We start from the raw sequence: 26,460 nt of genomic DNA, 5'->3' as shown, positions 1-26,460 counted from the left end.
TCAGAAAAGATGAGAGAGAGAACAGCAGTTGCAGATGCATCAGTTGCAGACACAGCAGAAACAATAGTTGCAGATGCAACAGTTGTAGACACAGCAGTTACAGACATGAAATCAAGATTGAAAGAGATCAGTCATGCATATATAAAAGTTAATAAGTTACTCCTGAACTGAGCAATTCAATCAAAAAGAATATAAGACTCACTAGTTAAGAAATTAAGTCTCAAGATGAGAATATAAGTTCTCATATACAATGAGAGTTCTGAGAAGTTTCAATCTAGATGATTTGAGCTATATAAAATACTTAAATCATATTCTCTGAGAACTTACACATTGAAGGAATCAGAGAAACAGATCTTATATAACTTAATAAATGATTCATATCTTATGAAGATGAAGATGCAAGACCTGAGCAGATTATAATTATTCACAGTACTATTATCAGTGTTAAAAAAGAAGAAACTTATAATTAAAAAATCTCATGAAGTAAGAGAAATCATAGATGCTTATAAATTAAATGATCTTACTTATTCTGATCTCTTCATAATTATAAGAAAAGAATAAAAAGAAATGAAGAAATCAGACAAACATTATACTTTAATAAGTGATAAGACTGTAGCTGATTGTATGATAACATGCTACAGATAGTAGATATAACATGATAAAGAGCAGTCTCAAAGTAGCAGACTTATACATGAGTCAGATTATAGAAGAAAAAGAGATTCAGAGTTGAATTTAACTGTTTATATCAGTTCAATCACAGAGATTACAGAGAATGAATCATCTGAAACATTCATGAATATATGAGATCAAGTTATCTCAATCTCTGAGAACACTCAGAGATCAGATGAGATTAGTTTTAATAAGCTGTTCACTGTAGTGATTTAAGCAGATGAAGAGAGACAGTATAATGTATAAGATAGAATTATAAAAGATAAAAGCTGCTGAACCTAGTCACTGAATGCTGTATTATATAGAGATTATATAAGAGTAGTGACTAGCAGATAAAGAAAAAGTGTAAGAAAAGAGAAGAAATAATGAATTAATTATCAACTGTAGAAGTTAGTTATAAAAGATAAATATTATTATACACATCTTATTCATTTTTATATATCACATATTTAATCTATTTTCAACATCACATCATCTGAAAAATGTTAAAAATAAAGAAAATCTTAAAACTTGAGATCTGTAAGAAATTTGAGAGCTGTAAGCTGCTCTTGTAACAATATCACATATATCTCTGATTTCTCTATCACTCTATGTATAACATTAATGTCATTTATAGCAAGATTGACTGAAATGTCAATATAGAAATGTGTATACATATGTGTAGAAAAATTGAAGAAGAGCATAGAACTTGTAGAATCAGAAGCCAGAACAGAGAGAGTGAAGATAAAAGAAATAAAAGAAGAAGAAAATGCAGAACTGAATAAATGACAGCAGAAGTCACTCAGAGCTAAACACTTATAACTCAGTGTATGTATAATCTTCTTCACAGAGAAGAGAGAGAAAGTGATGAGAGAAGCTTAAAAATAAGAGAAAGTAGTCTCAGTAATGTAATTATCTTCAATTAGAATGATCTCTGACACTGAAGCAACTAAGAATCATTATTAGTATATGAAAACTGTAAAATCAGAGATGAGAACAGTTACTGAATGAACACCTGCTGATCTTAGAGTTATACATATAATTACAACATGCATGAGGCTTCTCAGAAAGAGAGAGAGAGATACAGAGAAATACAGAAAGTAGAATACAGTATATGAACAGCTCATTCTCATAATAACATCTCAGACAGAGTGTATAAGTCTCATATCTATAAGTGTAAAAGAGTACAATATTTATATTTTCATTTCTGAAAACATAAATATTCTTCATCTGCACTATGAAGTCAGATGATAAATATCAGAGAATAGACTGATATAAGTTAATCATTCTGAAGATATTCATCAGAGTAGATATATCTGCAATATTGAATTTAACAGTTATAAAAAGTTTCTTAATATCTGTGAATATTATAACTTTGTACATAATAAAACTTATAATAATTTTCTCTAAGAATAGAAAAATCAGTATCAGAAGAAAAAGATGAAAAAGAAAAAGACTTATAATCTTAATACTATTAAGAGAGAGAGTGATTCTCTGATATGAATGAATAATTATCTTATCATGAATATTTAAAATGAATATAATAATCAGTGTCTGTGACTGAGCTTCAGATAATTGTATTATACACAGTCTTTATATAATAAATTATTTTAGAAGTTGATAAGAAGAGTAAGAGTATATATACTGAGAAATGTAATTCACTGAGTCTATATAATATTTTCTTGAAACAGAGAGAGCTAGTAATAAAGACAGCGGCAGAAGCAGAAGTAGTGAGAGTAGAGGTTATAAGAACAGAGATAGTGAGAGCGAGAGAACCAGACACAGGGACAAGTGTAGAAGATTAAGAGAGAGTGATAGAGAAAGAAACAGAGAAGAAAGCAGCAGAGAAAGAAGTAGCAGAAGAGGTAGAAGAGAATGTGAGAGACTCAGTCATATATAATACAGATAATTTCTTCATTATTATATTCTTCAAGTTCTCAATTAATAATTCAACATTGAGATCATAATTATTAGTGAATGCAGATCTGTCAACACATGAAGATTCTATACAAATTAAAACAAATATATCAGTATCTGCAGTTATACAAAACAATCAGAAAACATGATTAGAAAAACATGATTAAATGTCTGCTGAAGAAAAGAGAGTCAGAGACATATAAGAAGATAAAGAAGATATGTCATTTATAATAGTTTATTCTGATAATTGTTAGAAGAAAAACAAGTTCTAATCATGTTTCACAATGTATTACACTTACTGTTAATAAACTGCTCAGTATAAGCACTACAAGAACACTTGTTATGAAAACAGAGAGTCATTATCAGAAACACATACAATGTAATAGATAAATAACAGATAGAAGATGTTGAACAGAAGAAGAAGCAGAAATCTTGAATGAGATAGTGACATTTAATAATGACAATGAGAGAGAAGATGATTGAAGAATGAGAAAAGTGAGTAAATAAGTAATATAATATAGTGAAAGTTTCTTTGTGAGAGTGTATATAAGATACTAGCTGAATCAGAGATAGATTACATGATTATGAACACTAGTAATATGCTAATCTGTATGAAGCTAGAGTGTATATTATGATCACATGAGTGTGACTGAATCTGATAAGAAAGAATGTAATTTGAAAGAATATATAACTGTCAGATAATAACACAGCCGCTTCTGAACTTGCTTATGAATGTAAAGAGGCCATAGCAGCCACTAATTAATTTAGATAATGTATATAAGAAGCCAGTGTATGCCTGTAATCATACACTGACTTAAGCAATCTTTGAATCACACATCACAATTTGAAATAAAATCTAAGTGAAAATCTTGTTTAATTAAATGTAAAAAGAAAATATTCTCATCTATAATTCAGCTGAAACTAGAACATGATTATTTCAAATCTTATATACAAAGATTTAATAATAGATTTGATTCAACAGAATGCTTATTCTGTAATACAAATGAAAATTCTGAGTATATTATAATACATTGTGTATTATACAATAGTTTCAGAGTCAGGTTGAAAGAGAAGTATAATTTAAATTAATTAAATATAAGATTCTTATTCTTAACTGAGACAGAAATTAAATACTTAATAGACTTTCTATCAGAAACTTAAGCAGCTATAAGAAAATAACTGAATTCAGAAATGTCTGAATATGAAGAGATGAAAATTGATTAGATATAGTCTGTTAAAACAGCTATATACTATCTTTTAATATTTTTATTTTATTATAATCTCTCTTTATTTTACTTTTTCTTTTCTGTTCTTTTTCATCTACTTATTTAATATATCTATCTTTAAGACTTTGTTCTCTTTTCTTTTGTTATAATATTTCTAAATAATTTCAAAGTATCAGAAGGTGTTAAAATACTGTAATTTATAAAGAGTTTTTATATTCTGAGCTGAAATTTTCTGATTTTACATATCTGAAATTAATAAATGTATAATAGTTGACTTGTGGCGGGCTACGCCTGATCAATTATATAGACTATTCTGTTACACTTCATAGATTCTTCTGTTCCACTATCAAACACATATGCCCCGATTCTTGGCCATTCTCAATCGCCGATTCTCAGCCGCTATGAACATGTATAGATTCTTCCACCCTGAAGCTTCACTGTGTATATTATCATATATGTGTATAAATATTCACTCTGATCACTGATTTCTATACTTTCTCTTTCTTTTCCTTCTTTAATGTTTTTCTCTTTGTTATATAAGACCTATCAATATTATACTGATCTATTCAGTGTAGACCTCTTACACTAGAAAAATGTTCATCATCTTCTTATTAGAAAACAATTATTCATGTATTATCTTCTCATTAGAAACAATTATTTATCAAGAGATATCTGAATGTGTAACAATGTGTAAGAAATAGAGAAACAGTCAAACAGTTAACTGAACACTGAGTTCTCAGATAGAAGCTTGCTCATCAGTTATTCTGACTCTGCAATAAGATCTTATAAAAGAGAATGTCAGTGAAAGACCTGAGAGTTCTGATACTCAGATATATGAGATATTCATATAATTACACTTCTTCAGATTTCACAGATATCATACATCTGATAAACAATATAATCATATCTAACAATAATATGAGAGAACTCTTAAACACAAGTATAGATGCAGTGCTACAGTGACTCTGAGTAATGTTGAAACTATAATAACAATAAATAGCTGATATACATGCAACTCAACAATATCAATACAAAGAGATTCAACAATTAACTCATGTAATTTCAACATCTACAGAATTGAATACAAAAGCACTGAAAGAACACTTAGATACTCTCACATATTTCAATACTTCTGATCTCACTCTCTACTCATCATAGAGAATGAAAATGCTCATGAAACTGAGTGTAGATGAAGATGTCATCAGTTCATTAATTAATCAAGATTGATATATCAATGAATGATTGAAAGATCACACAAAATAGAAGTTTTATTCATGAATGAAAGTATGTGAATCAGTGTTATAAACATCTGATAATATCATGAAATATCTTGATATTCTGTTTCAAGACACTGCTATATAACAGAAAGTATTAGATTGATTACAGAGCATCTGACAGAGAAACACTTCTCTTATAACATTCATTCCTGACTTCAATATCAAGATTCTAGAAGCAGATAGTCAATCTTGAAAGAATTAAATGAAGATTAGCATGCTTAAGAAGATATTAACTTTCAAACTCTTACAGACTCTTATAAGTGTAGATAAAGACCAGACTTATGAAGGCTTCTGCACACAGCTCTGAACAATAAATAACTGTCTTATCAAGCTCAAGAGTATATAGAACAGTGATAGAAGACATTACACTTCAGTAACTTATACACTCATGCTGAGGAATAACAATGATGCAGATGCCATGAATTGAGTAGACTCAAATGTTTACACATAAGCAAGAGTCTTTACCATTCAAACAGGCTTTCAAATTCCTGAGATCACTTCTGAAGAAGTCACTGATCAACATTAATATAAAGTATGCATTAACTGTAACTAATTAGAACACATCACTTTCAACTGCTGATTAATCTATGTGTCTTCACACTCAAGAGAAAGACTGGCATCTTCTCAATCAAGAGAAAGATCAGTGTCTTCTCATTCAAAGAATGAATCAGTGCCTGTCCATATCAACTACATTGCAGTGAAGAAAGATTCAGAAGATAACTACAAGAATATCTCAATAAAACAGAGAAAAGATTAGCTCCTGTTCAAATTTGTAAACAGAAGCTTGAAGAGATCAGATAATAATAATTTAAAAAGAAAATGTCAATGAATGCAATTCTTATATCTACTATGATTGATAACATGTATAATATGAAAGTCATGATAGACAGCAGTCTATGTCACTATACAATGATAAAATCTTCAGTTATAAAACATTATAATCTTCAGTATATTCTCTTATCAAGACTCTGACTCCTCACAGAATTTGATGATTTAAAAGACATTTGTACTTATTACATGATGAAGCTGATCATAGATATGAGAGAACATTAATATGAAGATATCTATGCATATGAAGTTGATAATCTTGATTATAATCTTATATTAGAACTTGTCTAGCTATCTGAACAAGGCATATTATTGAATACTTAAAACAGAAGCTTGATATTCTCTAACAATAATAGAATTCACACAGATGACATTTACAAGACTATGAATCTGACACAGATCTCTGTCAACACCTATGAAATGCTCAGAAAAAGAAGTCACTGAAAGAATTGTTAATAGCAGAATCATGTATCAATCTATTCTGTTAGTCTGACTGATATTAAAAAGACTCTAGAAAAGTTATCTCACATTATAATAACAGATTCTTATACAAAACTCTCTCAATAATATCATGAATATCTAGATGTCTTTTAACAAGATAATAATGCTATAAATCTATCTCTCTTACAAGGTTCAGGAGTGAATCACAGTATTAAGTTAAAAAAGAAGAATAGCAAGAACTCTGAATTATTATAAGACTCTCTTTATAATATATCTTAAGATGAACTTCTTCTTCTCTGAAAGACACTTAATAATCTGTTAGATAAGAAATTTATATATATTAGTAACTCTTTCACTGCAGCTTCTATTCTCTTTGTAAAGAAGTCAGATGAAGAACTCTGATTCTGTGTGAACTACTGAGGTCTGAACAGATTGATAAAGAAAGATTGATATCTCTTATCTCTTATTAATGAATCTCTAGCACAGATCAGATGAGCTCAATAGTTTATAAAGTTAGATATTATCATCACATTTCATAAGATTCATATCACTGAAGAAGATGAATAGCTTACAGCATTTCAAACACATTATAATCTCTTTGAATGAATAGTCACACTCTTTGAACTACCTAACACTCTCAGTATATTTCAGAAGTATATCAACTGAGCACTTTAAGATTTTCTTAATAAGTTTATATCTGCTTATCTAGATAACATTCTCATCTTCACTGATGAATTCAGAAAAGAATATCAAGAGTATGTGTAAAGAGTATTATAATAACTACAAGAAGTAGAACTATTAATTGATATTGATAAGTGTGATTTCAAAGTTAAGAGTACTAAATACTTAGGTTTCATCATAGAAGCTGGTAAGAAGATTCAAATGAATTCTGAGAAGATCTCTGTCATTCTCAAATGAGAAGCTTTATATACTGTGAAAGATGTATGAAGCTTCATTGAATTCACTAACTTCTATCAGTAATTTATACAAAACTTCTCAGATATCACAAGATCACTTACAGACCTCACTAAGAAGAACTCAGTATTTCAATAATCAGCAGATACTGAAGCTGCATTTATACAGATGAAGAAGATATTCATTAATATCTCTTTACTAATAATATTTGATTCTGATTGTAAGATAGTTGTTAAGATTAATTTCTCTGACTATATGATAGAAGAAGTGATATTATAATATAATGATGAAGATGTTCTACAATTATGTGTCTTCATATCTAAGAAACTGAGTTCTGCTGAATGCAATTATGAGATCTATGATAAGAAACTTCTCATAATTATATGTTATTTAGAAGAATGAAACTCTGAACTTCAAAATATCTCTGAATTTGAGATAATTATAAATTATAAGAATCTTAAATACTTCATAACTATCTGTAAACTCACTGAATAACAGATGCAATAATCTGAGTTCTTAAGCTGCTTTCATTTTACAATACACTACTGTTCTGACAGTCAGAACTTGATGACAGATACTCTCTCATAATAAGAGTAAGATATATCATTTAATATAACAGATACTCACTGAATGAACTGAGAGCATCAGCTCTTGAATTCAAAGATACTAGTTGATTAAAATGAAACAGTTCATGATACTATACATGCTTTTCTGATTAGAACTATACATGCTTCTTCAGTTAGAACTGCTATTGATATCTTCACTTCTTCTACACTGAATGAACTGTGGCATACAGCAGCTCAGACAGATGAACTTCTTCAGACTCTCACTGAAGTAGTATATTAAGAAGTATCTCAATTCTCTTCAGAACTACATATAAGAACTGATATCTCAGAATGTTTAATTAATGATAATAACACTTTATAATTCTGTGAACAACACTGAGTCTCTCACTCTGAACTCTTACACACTCAGATAATGTAAGAGATACATGATTTGTATATAATCAGTTATTCAGGCTGTGAACAACTGTATAGAATGATCTTCTGAGAGTTCTACTAATCTGAGATATCAAACAGTATCAGATGCCTTATCTGAAACTGCAATCACTGTTCTTCTATTATCTCATGAAAGAATTATAGAAAAGATCTATTAAAATCACTCAATATCTCTGATAGAATCTGATAAGATGTAGTAATTAACTTCACTATTAATCTATCTGAGAGTAAGAGTTATAGAAACATTCTGATCATCATGAATTGACTGAGCAAAGATGTAATATTGAAATCTTGTAATAAGATGAATACTGAACAAGTTATTAAAGCTTTTCTACAGAGCTCATTCTATCAGATACATGAATTATCAAGATCTATAGTATCAGATCAGAGTCATCAATTCATAAGCACTCTTTAAATAAGAATCTATCAAGTTCTTAAGATTATATGTTATTTATCAACTGTTTATCACTCTGAGATTGATAATATATTAGAATGAATAATTCAGACTGTGAAGAATTATCTCTGTAAGTTCTGTAATTACTTATAAGATAATTGATATAATCTTCTTCTATATACAGAGATTACTATTAATAATCAAGATACTGTTTTAACAGATGTAAGTCTGTTCTTTCTTACACATGAATATCATATAAAAGTGTTGAATCTTCTAGAGATTACACAGTTCATACTAAACCTCTGCAGTCTAATTCAGATTGCTGATAATATAGTAATAAAGCTCTGAGATGCTCACAATTGAGCAGAGGCCTTCATGATAACTGTGAAATAAGATTAAGAGAATTAAATCAATATTCACTGAGATCTCACTGAATAATATAAGATAGAAGATCTGATATAATTGAATCTTAAGAACATATAAATCACATATTCATCTCATACACTAGATTATCATTACATCAAGTATAAAGTGATAGAAGTTCTAGATAGTTATAACTATTATCTTGATATATTATCAGAGATTTATAATGTATTTTACACAAGCTTACTTCACTGCACTGCTATCAATCTGTTCTCTTCTCAACTGACTTCTAACTGACAGTCATCAGACATCATAGAAGAAGATAATAAGCTTAAGTGAGAGATTGAGAATATTCTTAATAAGAGATCTCACAGCTGCAGCTGATAATATCTTATAAAATGAGTTAACTATAATCAACTGATCTGAACTCTGAGTTTCATGTTATCTGAAACAGCAGCTCTTGACTGATGAGAACTACTTCTGAAAGAGAGAGACTAATGTGACAGGCTGCACCTAATCAATTATATAAACTATTCTATTACACTTCATAGATTCTTCTGTTTCACTATTGAATACATACACTCTGATTCTCAGCCATTCTTAATCATCAATTCTTAGCTGCTATGAATGTGTATAGATTCTTCTGCTCTGAAGCTTCACTGCATATATTATCACATATGTATATAAATATTCACTCTGATTATTAATTTCTACACTTTCTCTTTCTTTTCCTTCTTTAATATTTTTCTCTTTGTTATATAAGACCTATTAATATTATACTGATCTATTCAGTATAGGCCTTTTACAGACTTTATAGATATTAGAAAAACTCTGAGAATTAAAAGTTTTCAGATAGATGTTATAGTCTCTGACTGTATACATCTATAATTAAAGAATAATAATAATAATAATAATAATAATAATAATAATAATAATAATAATAATAATAGTTAAAAGAAATATCAGATTGTCTCTTTTACAGACTAATTACTTTCACTCTTACATACTTACTACAGCTGTTGATTTATATAATCAGTGATTACAAGCTTTTATAAAAGATTATATAGCGGTTAACTTTTTATAATAATAATTAATTACTTCAGAAACTTCTTTATTATAAAGTATAAATCACTGAAATAAATATATATATATTGTATAAAAATAACACTTTTTAATAACACTTAATTTTTAATATTATAAAAATAAATAGAGTCTCTCTGTAAAATTTATTTTTATCAGAAATCAGTAAATTTTATATTTTTTAAGATTATTTTTATTATATTTTATTTCTAAAATCAATGAGAGAAATTATTAGACTGATTGTGTAACCGTGTCTGAGATCAGAATTGTGGTACAAAGGTTGCTTAAGCCAGCGTACGATTACAGGCGTACGCCGGCTTCTTATATATTGTAATATCGTACGCTAAATTAATTAGTGGCCGCTATGGCCCCCCCTTTACATTTGTATGCTAGTAGTTCGGAAGCGGCCGCGTTATTATCTGACAGTCGTACGTTCTTCCGAACCACATCCTCCCCCACCAGATTCGGTCACGCCCATGTGACCATGTCATACACTCTAGCCTCATGCGGATTAGCTCGCCACTAGTGTTTCGCAATCATGTGGCCTATCCCTGATTCGGCTAGCGTCCCGCGTACGCCCTCACAAAGAAACTTTCACTATATTACACCACTCATTCACTAACTTTTCCCATCCTCCAACCATCATCTCCATCATCGTCATCATCGAACGCCACCATCTCATCCAAGATTCCTACCCCTCCTCCTGTCCAATTCTTTCCATCTGTCCACCTATCACGTCGTACGCGTTCCTGGCGATGGCCCCCTGTTCCCACAACAAGCGTCCTCGTAGTGCCCATACCGGGCAGTTCGTTAGCAGTAAGTGTAACGCGTTGTGGAATGTGGCCAGGACTTGTTTATCTTCTAACAATCGCCAGAACGTACTACCATGGATGGCACACCTTCTCCACCTTCTCATACGCCCTCGACCGTTTCCTTCTCAGCGGGTTTCTGATCGTGTTTTCTTTCTGACGCTGATTTTCCTGTTCTTAGGGGAAATCGTTATGGGTTTTGCTGTGCACGAAGTCATGGTGTCCACAGACACCAAGAAGCTTTTTATGACTGTAAAGTTCAACATTGCAGGGACATCCACTCTGGTGAATTCCTTCAGAATGATAGATCTGTATTGGCCTATTCTCTGATATCTGTCATCTGACTTTGTGGTGCAGGCAAAAGATATCTGTGTTTTCAGAAACAGGAACATGGATGTCATTCTCTTTTACACCTGCAGGCATGAGGCTTGTACACCTTGTCTGAAATGTCATTGTGAGAATAAGCTGTTCACATGCTGTGTTCTGCTTTCTGCATTCTCTCATGTCTCTCTCTCTCTTTCTGAGGAGCCTTGTGTGTGTTGTAATTACATGTACAACTCTAAGGTCAGTGAGTGTTCATTCAGTAACTGTTCTTATCTCTGATTTTATGATTTTCATATACTAATAATAATTCTTAGTTGCTCTGATGTCAGAGGTCATTCTGATTAAAGATGATAACATCACTGAGACTACTCTCTTCTGCTCTTAAGCTTTTTCTATTACTTTCTCTTTCTTCTCTGTGAGAAAGATTGTGTATACACTGAGTTGTAAGTGTTCAGTCTCAGATAACTCTCACTGTTATTTATCTGATTCTGTATTTTCTTCTTCTTCTGTTTCTTTTATCTTCATTCTCTCTGTTCTGACTTCTGATTCTGCAGATTCTATACTCTTCTTCAATTTCTCTATACATATGCATATGCATTTCTATATTGGCATTTCAGTTAATCTTGTGATAAATGATATTAATGTTATATACAGAGTAATAGAGAAATCAGAGATATACACAGTGTTATTACAAGAGTGACTTACAGCTCTTGAATTTCTTGTAAATTTTGAGTTTTGAGATTTTCTTTGTTTTTAGTGTTTTTCAGATGACATGACTTTGAAAATAGATTAACATGTGATGTATAAAAATGAATGAGATATATATAATAATATTTGTCTTTTATAGCTGACTCTTACAGTTAATGATTAATTCATTATTTCTTTTCTTATACTTTTTCTTTATCTGCTAGTTACTACTCTTATATAATCTCTATATAATACAGTGTTCAGTAACTAGATTCAGTAGCTTTTATCTTTTATAATTCTGCTCTGTGTATTATACTGTCTCTCTTCACCTGCTCAGATCACTACAGTGAATAGCTTATTAAAACTAATCTCACTTAATGTCTGAGTGTTCTCAGAGATTAAGATAACTTAGTCTTATATATCTGTAAATATTTCAGATAGTTCATTCTCTGTGATCTCTGCAATTAAACTGATGTAAACAGTTAAATTTAACTCTGAATTTCTTTTTCTTCTGTGATCTGACTTATATACAAGTCTGCTGCTTTGAGACTGCTCTTTACTGTATTACACTCACTATCTGCTGTGTGTTATTATATGACTGACTACAGTCTTATTACTTATTAAAGTGTGATATTTATCTGATTTCTTTATTACTTTTCATTCTTTTCTTATAATTATGAAAAGATTGAAATAAGTGAGATCATCTGATTTATAAGCATCTATAATTTCTCTTACTTTGTAAGACTTTTCAATTATAAGTCTCTTCTTTTTCAACACTGATGATAGTGCTGTAAATAATTATAATTCACTCAGATCTTACATCTTTACTTTCATAAGTTATGAATTATTTATTAAGTTGTATAAGATCTGTCTCTCTGATTCTTTCAATGCATACATTCTCAGAGAATATGATTTAAGTATTTTATATAACTTAAATTATCTAGATTAAAACTTCTCAGAACTCTTATTATATACAAGAACTTATATTCTCATCTTGAGACTTAATTCTTTAACTAGTAAGTCTTGTATTCTTTTCAATTGAATTGCTTGATTCAGAAGTAACTTATTAGCTTTTGTATATATATAACTAATCTCTTTCAATCTTGATTTCATGTCTGTAACTATTGTTTTCTCTCTCATCTTTTCTGAAGCATTCTCTGAGATGCGCGGATGCAATTCATACAACAGGTAGAATAATAAATACTTAGTAACTGCATACTGCTGAATTCATGTGATTAATAGTGTCTGATCAAGATATTTATCTCATAATCTCATAGGCTTACTCACTAGATATTTCATCAGTATATTGCTTAAGATTTTATTCAAGTGTTTTATCTTCTCATTCATCTACAGATGATATAATGTTGTTCTACAATGTCTTATCTATAACTGGCTTATAAAATGTCTCACTGCTTCTTCTATGAGATTCACACTGTTATCAGTTAGAATCTCACACAGCATTTCATAGTTAACATAGATCTCATTATATAGAAACTTTATTATCATCTTCTCTATTATCTCTGAAACTGCTTTTACAACTGATCAGTCAGTAGCATAATTAATAGCAGTGATTATTCATTAATTTTTATTTAGTATTCATAGTAATATGTCTATGAGATTCATCTCTCATTGTTTAAACAGTTGTATTATACACTTTATCTGATATTATACTTTCTTATATTCTAACTCTTTCTTAGATTCTTTCACAACCTGATAATTCAGGCACTTATAAGTGTATATCTGAATGTCCTCAGCCATGCTTAGTCAGTATACTCTTGATTTAAGTACACTTATGAGTTCAGGGCTTTCTAAGTGACTGAATTTCTTATATATGTGAGTTATCAAGTTATATTTAAATGAAGATTCTAGATAGAGAGCTTCTACATATTCTAGATCACAGTAAAGCACAATGTCATTTTTCAATTTTCTCAGCTTGAAGTTTGAAAGCATCTCTTCTACTACTTTCATAAGATGCTTGTTATCTGACATCTTGCTATTCTTTAAGTAAGAGATTATAATATTTACTCATTCTGATTCCTTGCATTCTCTCAGTGTATTTAACATGAATATCTCTTATACCTGGTTCACAGAACTCTCACTTATAAAATCAGGTCTGTGACTGATTGTATCAGATATCACAGTGTCTGATCTCTTTCAGTATTTAATATGAAGATTATACACTTGAAACTCTGAGATTCAATATGCTAAGTATTTGAAAGGTTTTATCATTAATTATAGATAGACAAGGCTTTTGTAATTCATGATCACTGTTATTGTATGTCTGTTATCAATATATCTATTTCATAACATCAGCATATGCTTGATTACTAGCAATTCCTTTTCATACACTGAGTAATTGAGCTCAGTATCTAATAGTTTTCTACTATCATACATCACTGAGTACAGCTTGCTGTTCTTACTCATTTATAGAAGAGCATCTCTGATAGCTTATTCAGATGCATTCATCTCAATGTAGAAAGGTTTATCATAATCTGATTGAATAAGTACTGAGAATATTATTACATGTTTTCTCAGTATGAGAAAAGCCTCTTCACACACAGTATTTCAGATGATTGAATAAAACTTCTTCTTTCACAGATTTGTATTCATTTCTCTTAAGAGATCTGAGAGTGATGCAGATATTTATATGAAATTCTTGATAAATCTATAGTAATATGAGATCAACTCAAGAAACTGTTGTATATAGTATACATTTCTCAGTCATAATTAATTCACTATAACATTCAATTTCTCTGAGATGAGATATATACAGTCATCACTTACTATATATTCTATGAACTTCAACTCTTCTGTTTTAAACATATACTTGATTGATTTAGTGTAGAGCTTATACTCTGCCAGAGTTATAAGCACTTTATCAAGATACTTCAGATATTTATTATATGAGTTTGAAAAGACTAGAATATTATTGAGATATATAAGATATAAGATTTCATTCTGTTTATAAAGAATTGTATTCATCATTATTTGAAAGATGATGAGTACATTTATCAGACTGAATAACATTGCTAGAAATTTGAACTTCTTTCATTGTATATTAAATGTAGTTCACAGAACTGACAGTTTGTCTACATGAATCTGCTAGTATTCTGAGAGAAGATTGATCTTTAATAGATATCAGATATTTTCAATCATATTCAACTGTTGTTGAATTTATAATAGTGAATATTCATTCTTGATCATAAGCTTGTTAAGTGCTTGATAATCAATATATATCTATCACTTCTCATCTGTCTTTTTTATGAATAGAACTGGAAAGTCTCACACACTTGATGAGAATTATATGAGATTACATTCTAGAAGGTCTGTGATCTGACACTTCTGTTCTTTGAGATATATTTGTGACAGAGAGTATATATTCTGATTGACTGATTTTGTATTCTCTATATCAATCTCATGTACAAATTCTTATTTCAGTAGCAATTCTGATGAAAGATCTGTTCAGAAGATCTTCTCATACTTCTTCAGAAGCTTCTTTATATACTTATTCTTCTGTATATCTTTTATCTTAATTTTCTCTGCTTTTAGATCCTGTATAATATACAGAATACTTTTAAATGAGATCTTGTAAATCATTCTCTTTGTTTATTAATGTGTAAGCAGATTTAACTCTTCTATATCAGAGACATGAAATGTTCTTCTTATATCAGTTGATAGAATTGTATGAACTGTTTTCTTTCTATCAGTTAACTGTATATAACATGTATGTCATTGAATCTGCAGATTGAATCTTTGAAACTAATTAAGTCTGAGAATAAGATTATATTTCATGTTCTGCAGCTCTTATATCTAAATATAGCAAGATTATTCTCTGAAGTATAAGAGAACTCTTACTCTTACAGATGATATTAAATATCAGTTATCAGATAATCTTATATATCAGAGATTCTTCACTTGATAAACCTCTTTCAATCTTTGAATTATATAATTATTAATATATTATATAGAAGCTTCTGTGTTTACTAACACTTTTACAGTCATCTCTCAATTCTTACTTAAGTGCCTCTTATACATTAACATTTCAGATCTCAAGATATTGAGATAAGCATTCACTTTCTCACTCACATCTCAGTCAGAAGCCTGCTTTCTCTTTATATTTACAGAATTCAGAGAGTCATCTAACACAGACATCTCTTTCACTTTAAAGACTTTTTATAGAATATTAGTGAGTGTCTCTGAGCTCACTGATTCTGCTAGTTTTTTGACTTTCTTACTTCTCTTGACTGTACATGCTGAGTGTAATCTTTTATATTATAATTTTAACATCTGCAGTTGAAGTAAGCTTAATACTCATAATATCAAGGTTTTCACTCAGAGAATTTCTTTTTCAGAGAATTCAGTGCTTTAGTGATGACATTCAGATCTAAATTTATCATATTCAGATATATAACTTATGTTATAGAAGTCTGATTATCTATTCTTTACTGAGATATACTCAATTGCAGTATTTTCTGTTATAATTGACTCACTTATTCTTATATAATAAGAATATTGTATGCTTCTTTCACTATATCTGATTATAAAATTAAGTATTTTCATTTCACTCTCAACTCAGATGTAAGATTATGAATAAAGATCTGTAAATAGAAAGATGTTGAAAGCTCTTCATTCAATATAAAATAGTATAAGCTGAAGTGTGTGAAGTATAATATAAGATTACTTATTTATCTACACTCAGTGAAGTGTTTATAATACTTATCTTATATATTCACTTTCTCAAAGTTATACAAGATTCATTTGAAAAACTCATTTCATGTTTATAAAAATGAATATTACTCTGAGTCTGTGAGATTCATCTTTTTATCAGTTATTCATAATAACTTTGCTTTTTCATGTAGAAATATGACAGATTTTAAGACTTGTTAAAATTCTGTTAACTGCCTGTTTATGAGTTTATATTCAATCTGATAATATGATTATATCTGACTTAGTCAGCTGATTACAGCATTATTTTTTCAGTCATTATTAAAGCTTAATAACTCTGACAGATCTTTCAGCTTGATATATCTCATACTCAGATTCTCATTCTGTACAGTGATCTCTGATAATATATACACTTCTGAAGAGATTATAAACAATCATGATAAGATCTTCAGATTCAGTGTAGTTATTTATTTATATAAATATTTAATCTTCTACTGTAGGTCTAAGATCTGATTTTCTCTATTCTTATTAATAATGATGATTATGTCAGTGAAGCTCTTCATAGTAAATGCTTGATCTGCAGTGAATATCAATTGTTGTTTAACTTCTATCTCAGTCTGTCACTGTGTATACAAGGCCTTGATCTCATTTAGAATTCTTATATATATATAAAGCTTCAATTTCAGTTCAGCAGTCTCAGCTGTTTTTCTTACTACTTTAAGTAAACTCTCTGAGAGATTCTGTATATCTTTCAGTTCAGATAGCAGAGAAGAATGTTGTTTATATCAGCTAGAAAAGATATTCATTTTAGTGATTTTCTTATTAATTGTATAATATCTATTATTATCACTGTATTATTATATTGCTATATCACTGTATTATTATATCACTATATCACTGTATTATTATATAATTTCTGTTATCATTGTATAACTTCAGTGATAGTCATCTCTCTCTTTTATTCTTCTTTTGAGTAGAGAGTAGACTTCTTTGAATCTCATTCATCACTCTCATTTTCTTTTTCACATCTCATCTGTTTGTATACATGATATTCACCTGAGTGTGAAGTTTTCTCTTAATAAGCAAAGCAGCATTAATTAGATGCTTTTTCACTTATCACTCTTCATACACTATCTTTTGAGACATTCTAGAATCACACTGACATGATAACTATAAATCACTTTATAGATGAAATTATCACACTCTGAAGAAGCCTGCACTTCTCACTGGTTTTTTAGACATGCTATCAGATATGGTACAAAGGTTGCTTAAGTCAGCATATGATTACAGGCATACGCCGACTTCTTATATATTGTAATATCATACGCTAAATTAATTAGTGGCTGCTATGGCCCCTCCTTTACATTTGTACGCTAGTAGTTCGGAAGCGGCCGCGTTATTATCCGACGGTCGTACGTTCTTTCAAATCACAGAATCAGAATATTTGATGATTTCATTATTAATTTAACTGATCTCATTACACAGTTTTAACATTAGATAGTAGTTTTATACTGTTTCAGTGAGACTTACTGTCTACTCTTATTACATTTTTCAAATAAGATCATGATTTTCACTTCTCAATTTAAATTATTTTTATTACTTTAAATAACTTTAAATCTCATTTGAGTGTTATCAAAAAGCATTACTTTTTAAAAAATTAAAAATAGTCTAAAAAAAACCTTAAAATGTCTAAAAATAGTAACTTTATACTAAGAATAAGACTAAATGAAATTAAATGAGATTACTTTCTTAATTTTTTTAAGTCATGATCTCATTTTGAGATCTGATATATAGTTATTTTACATGTTTTTTTAATGATTAGTCTCAGCAGAATTCATGTCAAGAAATATATAAGACTAGATTAAATAAGATTAAATATGAAATTTATAATTCTGATGATTAGTCTAGAAATTATTAATTTCAGTATTTTATTTTTAATATAATTTAAATAATAGCTGAGTTTATTTTAATCATATTTTTTAAATATATATATTTTAATTATTTATATTTATTTATATAAATATATACTGATTATTTATTAAATAGTAATAAAATAATAATTTATTATAACTGTATTATTTTTATTATAAAAAATACAGTTAATAATTAATATTATAAAAACTTCGAAAAATAAATATTTTAAAAATACTACAGATCTAAAATTATAATTTTTTTCATTTTAATATTTTAATATTTTAATTTTAATTTTTAATTTTTAATTATTTAATATTAATTATATAAATTATAAATTATTTTAGTTTAAATTTTAAAAAAATAATGATATTTAATAATATTTTCTGTTAAATTTTCAACAAATAATTATTATATTATAATATTATATGAATAAAAATAATTTTATAATTTTAATATCATTCTCAATAATAAAATCAGAATAAAAAATTTAATAAAAAGTTTAAAAATATTTTTTATTTGAAATTAAATTTTTAGTTGAAAAGTAAATCTGAAATCTTCAATATTTAAAATAAAGTAATTTGAAATTAATATAATAAATATAAACTGTAATTAAAAGTAATGTCTTTAAATAATATAATAACTGTAAAGTTTGATTCTGATCTCAGACATAATCACATAGCAGTCTACATATTACAGAGCATTTTGTATAGAAAAGTTGGTTTTTCTATAATAAAGAGAAGAAGATTATAGAAAAAATGTCTCTTTCATATACTGACTAAGATAGCTGTGTGTGGTTATTTGAGGACCTTGGTAGAACATCAAGAAACATGTGTTTGAACATAGCAAATCCACCTTCACATAACCTCTATATGGTAACACCGATGATTCTTGATGCGCAAGTTTCCGTCTTGGAGCCTGCAGCTTCAGCCTTAGGCATCGGCTTGATGCTCCAAGGATCGCAATTTGGCCAGTGGCTTACTTGTCCCCGCAGGCTTGTGCCAGACATTACAATTGCCGAGCTCGCACTCGCCACCAGTTTGGTTGGCCTGCATTTGACAGCATTCTGCTCCTGGGCAGAGAGGTAAATATTAGGGGAAAATATTGTTCTCCGTTTTCATCCAAAGGCACTTAAAGGTGTCCCCGCGAGCACCCGAACACTTCTGGAGAAATGCAGGCGACTCTCTGGGTATATTTACCCTAACATTAGGGCCGAGTCCTATGCCAGGGGATCGAGCGCTATAGGCAGCTAGGCTAGCTTTGATCGGCAGATAAATTAAACCCTGGCTATCTGTAGTTTTAGCGTGGACCGGATGCAGAGAAATATCATCGATTCGTCACCCAAAAGTGAGCAAATATCACAGCGAGCGCAGGCCGTAGTAACTCCTCCGCACGCGAGCCACTGACTGATTCAAAACATTATTGCGAGGGGAAAGACTCCGGCTCAGAATATCCTAGACAATAATTCTGCAACCCCTGGCAAGCGGATTCCTGGGTGATAGGCCGTTCCCCACGGATAAACTTTCAGGCCTCACTCGCTTTGAAGGACTCTTTCTAGCGTTGTTTTCCGCTTTTTGGCTGTTCATGGAACGGTTTGGCCAGTCCCATCATCCATGCGAACCGATGACACTTTGCAATTTTAAGAGGAATGTCCTCAAGAATGGTGAGCGTTGATGCCCTGAAGCCAGGTGAAACCTGCTGCCGCTGCCATCATCGTAATTCTTGTCGAGACCCTGTGCCAATGGAAACCAAGCCGCCTTTGGAGTACTCCGTACATCGCAATATATCATAATCGGCTATTAATTCGAGGTGAAAAGCAAGACATCTCCGACTTACCATCGATGCTACATGTTCATCCATGAATGTCAATTGTCGATTCCTGGGGCAGGAAACAGATGTGATTCCCGCGTGATATGAATCCCCCCTTCACCTCGTAGCCATCTCAACGGAGCGTTTTCTCTTCTTCTCTCAAATATATTCCACTTCCTCTGTCCGTGTTTGGGCAGCGTGAGGACGGGCTACCATGCGGAAACCCAAATGCTAAACTGAGCATGCTAAGGATTCTAGACGGGTATTCCCCCCACCCCACTCGAAGGATTGATCCCTTTTGGTGCGGTTGTTTACGCTCTCATCCTCAAGCGTATCACACGTACCAAATCCAATGGTGCCCGCGGCTCGCAAGTCAGTTACAAGTTAATTGAAGGATTGAAATCGAGCTACTTCTGCAAGATCCCCTAAATCTTGTTCGCGATGTTGTTTCTCCGTTAACGTTTGACAGGCGATGAGAGGCACTGGCGTCGGGGTGTCTCGGTGTCTTTGAAAATCCCCTTTCTCAGTTCTTCCATCTTCTGAACACGAGCAGCTACAATATTCCCTGTACAGCGTAGTTACTGGCCAAAAAATTTCCTCTTGCCGAACGCTAACGAAGTGATGCCTCCACTTGCAGCCCACTTGGCAATCAAATTACTGGCCAGAACTGTACTATGATCCTGTTTTTCCGAACGGAATCACCTACCTGCCCGAAAAGATTTGTTAATATCTATAATCGTGGAATACGAAATGAAATGCGTGACTAACCTATCCGGCCTGCCGTGGAGGGGTCTCACTTTGAAGGGAGTATGCCAATTTTGCCGAACTTAAACAAGACAACGCCGTCTTTGAAACGGACCTTGCACTCTGGATGGGGCCTGGTGAGCCGGCACGGGTTGAAAAATGTGGCGCGAGCGAAGTTACGTTGGCCGCGAAGAGAGCGGCCTTGGTCCTCATTTTCTCCTTCCATATCAACTTCATTCCGTTTCATCCGGCCCTGAATGGGAAACCCCGGATGTAGTCGGCCCTCAGTCACTTCTCAGAAGCCAAAATATCGAAATTCACTATACCGGTCATGGCACGATGCCCATGAACTGCATCACATGGTGGACATCGGCAAGGGAAAATTTACAATATATCCAACTGATGGTTCAATCTAAAACAGACTTTTACAGACTTCTGCAGTCTTGTCTCCATCTTGGGTCGCCGTTCTCATTAAGTGCAACATCGATGGTGGAGAGAATTGATGCAAGTTACTGCGTACCTTTTTTTGGTTTTGGAAATGGACTACAACCGAAGTTACAGCGAACTTTGATAAGTGCTTAATACTGCAAACCAGGGAAAATTCCCTCGGGGGGTACGGTAGGCCAAGGCCTCTTGAGGACTATGGATGCGTAGTTAAGAATGATAATCGACAACTGTTTCTACTGAATTTTGGTCCACCTCTTTCCTACGTCTCGGGCTGAAAGCTTGACCTTCGCAGCGCGTGGTCGATGTGAGATTGGAGCTCTTTGGGATAGGGATAAATAACCGGAAAATTAAATTATGCTCTAACCTTTGTCAACAGATCGGGAGCAAAGCTCACATTGTCACACTTACCGACTTCACTGTCTCTAGACAAACGAGAATTTCCCTAATGAGCATACGATTGGAATCAATTGTTTTATCCCTCAGAGAGAATATGGAATTTGGATGGTTTTCCCCTGAGAGGCGCCTTTTCTCCATCTATGGGCTGAATGTCAAAAACCAAACGAGCACAACCAATTCTCGGCAAACAAAATAATTCCCGGCCTTTCTCAATCCCAGATCTCAAGTCCGTATGAAAAACAGAGATAGTTTGCGTTAACCTTGCGAACCTTTCCCATACATATGCGAATACATTACTCGGAAAAAGAATTTGTACGCGAAATTCCTTGGGATACGATCCAGCGGCAAACAAATCAAATAGGCTTCTACATCTCCCTCACGCCGGATTTTGAAAGGCCAAGTCGGTGAATTCTTCCATTTGTTCAAATATCTTGTTCGCTGCATATTTTTAAATATTTCATGTATACTGGATCTGTTTTTGGAAATTAAAAAAGAATCTATCTATATATATATTTTTAACTCAGCCCTAACCGACGATTCTGAAGCGGAAGATGAGAAGTTGAGAAATAATCGCTATGATCAATTATGGATAAAATTGCCCATGTAACAAAAGTTGAATATGAGCCATGAATCTGGAGTGTTGAATTCCAGATGCAAAGATTGTTGAAGTCGGCAGGTGTCCATTGCCTTCGGACTGGGCTGATTTATTGCATACAGTCCCATAATCATCATCAAGAAGAGCGTGAAAGCATCTCATTCCCCAGCTTATAAAACTTTTGTGAACAATATAGTTTTCTCCCTTTTCTATAGAATAGAATCGTAAACATTGTTTATACGGCGGATATTAGCCTACCCTTCGGGGACGTGTCCGTTTGGTTCCCGCGTTGAGTATGTAGTTAGTACACAGGGACTCTGCAAAATTGCACAGCAGTAGGCCTCGGCAAAAATCCATATTGTTATCCACCGCGGGGCAGCTACAAATAATGGATTAAATAATCCGCTCTTATCTCTACGTCTGTGCCATGTTAAATACATTTTAGATTTATGTAAATCAATTCGATTCTAATAATGGTGAGGCTTTGAATTCGATTATCGAAAGCAAAATAAAAAACAAAGTGAGAAATATATCGCAATCCAGCAAGGAGACGAGGCTGTAAATAGTCCCACCATCCCTCGGCAAGAAGGAAAACAGAAAAGAATATACGGTGGTATTAAGAACCGAGAAGAAAGAAAGATAAACATGACCAACCTCCCCTCCCCTCCCTTCCACTCCGCGGATGGCATTGCCAACCTCCGTGACCTGGGCGGCTACGCAATTTCGCCTACTACCTCCGTGCGGCGCAACTTCATTTTCCGCTGCGCTACTCTGTCCAACACCACACCCGAAGGTGCAAACTACCTTACCAGTAAACTCGGCATAACTACCATCTACGACTTCCGCTCTATCCCCGAGTGCGAGCGCTCCCCCTCAATCGACATACCCGGAACAACCCGCCGCCACGTCCCCGTTTTCAAAGACCAGGATGCAAGTCCCGAAGGCCTTGCGTTGCGCTATATGGACTATGCCTCCTCTGACGGACCGCAAGGATTCATGCGCGCGTATGCAGAGATACTGAGGGCGGGCGCTGCGGGGGGAGCGTTCCGTGCTGTGTTTGAACATATCCGCGACAGGCCTGAGGAGCCGTTGTTGTTCCATTGTTCGGCCGGAAAGGACAGGACGGGTGTATGCGCCGCGCTGATTTTGCGGATCGCCGGGCTTCTGGATGATGAGGTTATTGGGCGAGAGTATGAGCTCACTGAGGCTGGGTTGGGTGAGTTGCGACAACAGTCTATTGATAGGGTGTTGGCTCATCTAGCTTTTGATGGTGATAGGGAGGGGGCGGAGAGGATGGTTTCAGCAAAGGCGGCGGCGATCATGGCGACAATGAAGTGGGTGGATGAGAAATATGCTGGGGCGGAGGGGTATTTGAAGAACGGGATGGGATTTAGTGATCAGGATATTGCGGCAATAAGGAAGAATTTGATAAAACAAGAGAAGGCGATCCTTTGAATGTATACAGTTTTGGGAAATGTGATGACTCACAACAAGATACGAATGCGGGCTTATAGATGAGATAGAAAGACAAAGATAGAAGTCTATGTTGTACATATATATACAACAGGCATGAGATACCCGGAACAGAATAACCTGAGCAGGGAGAACGAATCCCTGGCGTCCAGCGTCATTGATGAATTCCCGTGTCAGCAACATAATCGAAGTGAAAATCACCAGTTCTCCCAAATAACGTGAGGGAGAACTGTCCTCATAATACTCCAATGGCCAGCAGCGCTTTGAGAATGCCACCTTACCAAGTCTCCAACTTGGCCTTCTGCAAGGACATCCTGCTGGCCATCCTCGGCTTTTGCAAAAGAAGCAGCCTCAATTTCAAGTTGAGGCATCAGATACGCTTCCCTGGACTTGCTGCCGAGAAAGTCGGCATCGGTAGTGTTTCGGAACTCCAAGGGCGAATCCGTCAGTTTACAGAAGATAACCATATTGGTAAAATCGCCTTCCCTGGTATCTGCAGGCGGTTCGCTCTCACGGAATATCCGGCAACTTGGGAAAACAGCCCTGATCGTTCGAACAATAAGACCAGAAGAGGGTAGGGTCAAATCTCCAGCGTAGTTCTGTTGGATTTTGGGTCACTGTGTAAGCGAGGCTAAACGAAAGTATCAGGAGATAAAACGAGAATAAACTAACAATAGCAATAACGCCGTCTTCCTTCAGAAGCGAGCGGAGACCTTTCATAAACTCTATCGTGAACAAGCTAACTGGCTCTACTCCGCCAGTAAAAACATCGTGCACAATATAGTCAAATGTAGGGGCCGGAGTCGCTCTGCTTGCTTCGTCTACGAATTTGACCGCGTCTTGTATAACTGGTGTAAAGTTTTTTGGAAGGCTGAAGTAATCCTCAGCAAGATGGAGTACTGCAGGGTCTATCTCGACAACTGTTGTATCTATGCCGTGATTTACGAGTGCGGTGGGCGTTGTACCGATTCCGAGGCCGCTGTGTTTGAGATTAGCATAAATCATCCCAGCAAGGAATAAGCGATGAACTCATTTACACAACGAGAGAATTGGTCCCAGTGCCTCCCATCCTTGAACTTCCATCATCATTTTTGATCAACCTCACCGCCTCTAACATCGTAAAAATCGAATATATAGGCTCTCTGACTTCCGGATATTGCGCGTTAGGCATTTGGGTCCATTCTCCGCCTAAAAGACTATGATCACACCTCATCACCCTATAGTGTTCCTTGACGTTCTCCAAAACGGATAGGTATCCCGTCAATGACTCCTCTCGGTGCAACAAAACGAAATCTTCCGCTTGTAAGGTTGAGTTCAAAAGTGCCGTTGTATGCTTGAAAGGAAAGTGCACGTTATATCCAGACGAAAACAGCAATGGGGGTAACGCGAGCAATAACCATTTCGATGGGAGAGAAATGGCGTAAAGGGACGCAGTTATAAGTTGTAGCGGAATGCGAGCCATCAAGGCGTTCTTTCCAATATACCCAGGCAACAAAATACCAACAAACTTTTGGAGGGTGATAAAGAGAATATACGACCCAAAAAAGGGTCCATGATTCCCCAAAGTCTCACCGTACCGCCTCAAATCTGCGTCTTCAAGCAACATGGCCACTGAAGAGACGGACAAAAACACCAAAGGGAAATATGTGAGGAGTTCTGTCAAGAGAGGGCCATATACAACGCCCAGCTGGGCGCTTCGCATAAACAGGAAAAACTGAATAGTCGGAATTGTGAAGGCTAGCACCGGCAAGACGTTCATGATCTTTGTGGATAGCCGTTTCCTGATTTGGTCCTTTGCGAACCATCCACTGAGAGCAGCCACCATCATCCCCCTCTGGTGGAAGGCTGCTGATGGGACGGATCCATAGACTGGCGAGAGTGTCAATTGAGATATTGGAGAATAGGTGGCCGTAAGCACCAGAAGCAGAATAGCGAGGCCAATCAATTGAATAGTTTTTGGTGCGGAAAAGACTCGATTCTCGGTGCCCTGGGATTGTGAGGGTGGTTTCCGTTTATCTTCCACTTTCTGAGCGGACTTCCCACCCTTAGAGGGGGATTTTCTAGCTGGCATGGCAGCGGTACGGAACCAAAAATATATTTAAAAGTAATCCGAGTATCTCGCTCATCTATGAAAGACTAGTGCGATGAAGCAGAGCAGGAAGACTTGGATAGGTGGCAGGATCGAACGGGTCTTGAAATATTAAAATTATGTGGGGCATATGCCGCACAAAACAGCTGAAAGCTAACGAGCTTGGCTTCACCAAGGGACAGGTATAGCGGAGATTGGCAGTATACGCAGTATGATACAGGGAATTCAGAACGAGCTTGAGCTAGAAGACAGCAGAATGATCTATCATGAGCGTGTTGAAGCCAACTTGAGACTGGGATGAAGTTCAAATATATTCTAATCAGGCTTAGCGTCAACTGGATGGTCCGGGCGCGTAGCCGCAACCTTAAGATCCGTCATTGGCGCCCGTACGTAGTTACCGTACGCCATCAGCGCCATTTCTTAC

The 26,460-nt window shown here is 33.7% G+C and overlaps 5 protein-coding genes across 6 annotated transcripts; 3 read left to right on the top strand and 2 right to left on the bottom strand.

Moving 5' to 3' along the window:
* Positions 1-10,802: 10,802 nt before the first annotated feature.
* On the top strand, positions 10,803-12,013 carry BDBG_01135 (uncharacterized protein; the record flags this gene model as incomplete). The annotated part of the gene is made up of 3 exons (XM_031720201.1): positions 10,803-10,903; positions 11,078-11,181; positions 11,978-12,013. The coding sequence occupies exons 1-3, from the start codon at positions 10,843-10,845 to the stop codon at positions 12,011-12,013; spliced, it is 201 nt and encodes a 66-aa protein (XP_031576275.1). The 5' UTR covers positions 10,803-10,842.
* A 7,300-nt stretch (positions 12,014-19,313) lies between these two features.
* BDBG_01134 (uncharacterized protein) lies at positions 19,314-19,571 on the top strand (the record flags this gene model as incomplete). Its single annotated transcript, XM_031720200.1, has 1 exon — positions 19,314-19,571. One exon carries the CDS (start codon positions 19,314-19,316, stop codon positions 19,569-19,571), a length of 258 nt encoding a protein of 85 aa, XP_031576274.1.
* A 332-nt stretch (positions 19,572-19,903) lies between these two features.
* BDBG_01133 (uncharacterized protein) lies at positions 19,904-20,343 on the bottom strand (the record flags this gene model as incomplete). Its single annotated transcript, XM_031720199.1, has 2 exons — positions 19,904-20,279; positions 20,320-20,343. The coding sequence occupies 2 exons, from the start codon at positions 20,341-20,343 to the stop codon at positions 20,091-20,093; spliced, it is 213 nt and encodes a 70-aa protein (XP_031576273.1). The 3' UTR covers positions 19,904-20,090.
* Positions 20,344-22,393: 2,050 nt separating this feature from the next.
* On the top strand, positions 22,394-24,232 carry BDBG_01132 (uncharacterized protein). Its single transcript, XM_002628178.2, has one exon. It carries the CDS (start codon positions 23,120-23,122, stop codon positions 23,927-23,929), a length of 810 nt encoding a protein of 269 aa, XP_002628224.1. The 5' UTR covers positions 22,394-23,119; the 3' UTR covers positions 23,930-24,232.
* Positions 22,674-26,358, bottom strand: BDBG_01131. Of its 2 annotated transcripts, XM_031720198.1 has the most exons (4): positions 24,985-26,333; positions 24,620-24,926; positions 23,963-24,546; positions 22,870-23,828 (listed from the first exon to the last, which is right to left on the bottom strand). In XM_031720198.1, exons 1-3 carry the CDS (start codon positions 26,016-26,018, stop codon positions 24,145-24,147), a joined length of 1,743 nt encoding a protein of 580 aa, XP_031576272.1. In that variant the 5' UTR covers positions 26,019-26,333; the 3' UTR covers positions 22,870-23,828; positions 23,963-24,144. The 2 variants fall into 2 exon arrangements, with proteins under 2 accessions (XP_002628223.1, XP_031576272.1); XM_002628177.2 differs by having other exon boundaries at positions 22,674-24,546; positions 24,985-26,358.
* Between the last annotated feature and the right edge of the window lie 102 nt (positions 26,359-26,460).

Source organism: Blastomyces gilchristii, assembly GCF_000003855.2.
Source record: "Blastomyces gilchristii SLH14081 genomic scaffold supercont1.2, whole genome shotgun sequence".
NCBI lineage: Eukaryota > Fungi > Ascomycota > Eurotiomycetes > Onygenales > Ajellomycetaceae > Blastomyces > Blastomyces gilchristii.
The sequence above is the reverse complement of the archived record's forward strand: the minus strand, read 5'-3'. Positions and strand labels throughout refer to the sequence as shown.

Coding starts and splice junctions, on each gene's coding strand:
- BDBG_01132 (XM_002628178.2), top strand. CDS start 23,120: ATGACCAACCTCCCCTCCCCTCCCTTCCACTCCGCGGATGGCATTGCC.
- BDBG_01131 (XM_002628177.2), bottom strand. CDS start 26,018: ATGCCAGCTAGAAAATCCCCCTCTAAGGGTGGGAAGTCCGCTCAGAAA. Junction 24,927..24,984: donor GGGACCAATTCTCTCGTTGT/GTAAATGAGTTC, acceptor TCTCAAACACAG/CGGCCTCGGAATCGGTACAA. Junction 24,547..24,619: donor AAGACGGCGTTATTGCTATT/GTTAGTTTATTC, acceptor AAAATCCAACAG/AACTACGCTGGAGATTTGAC.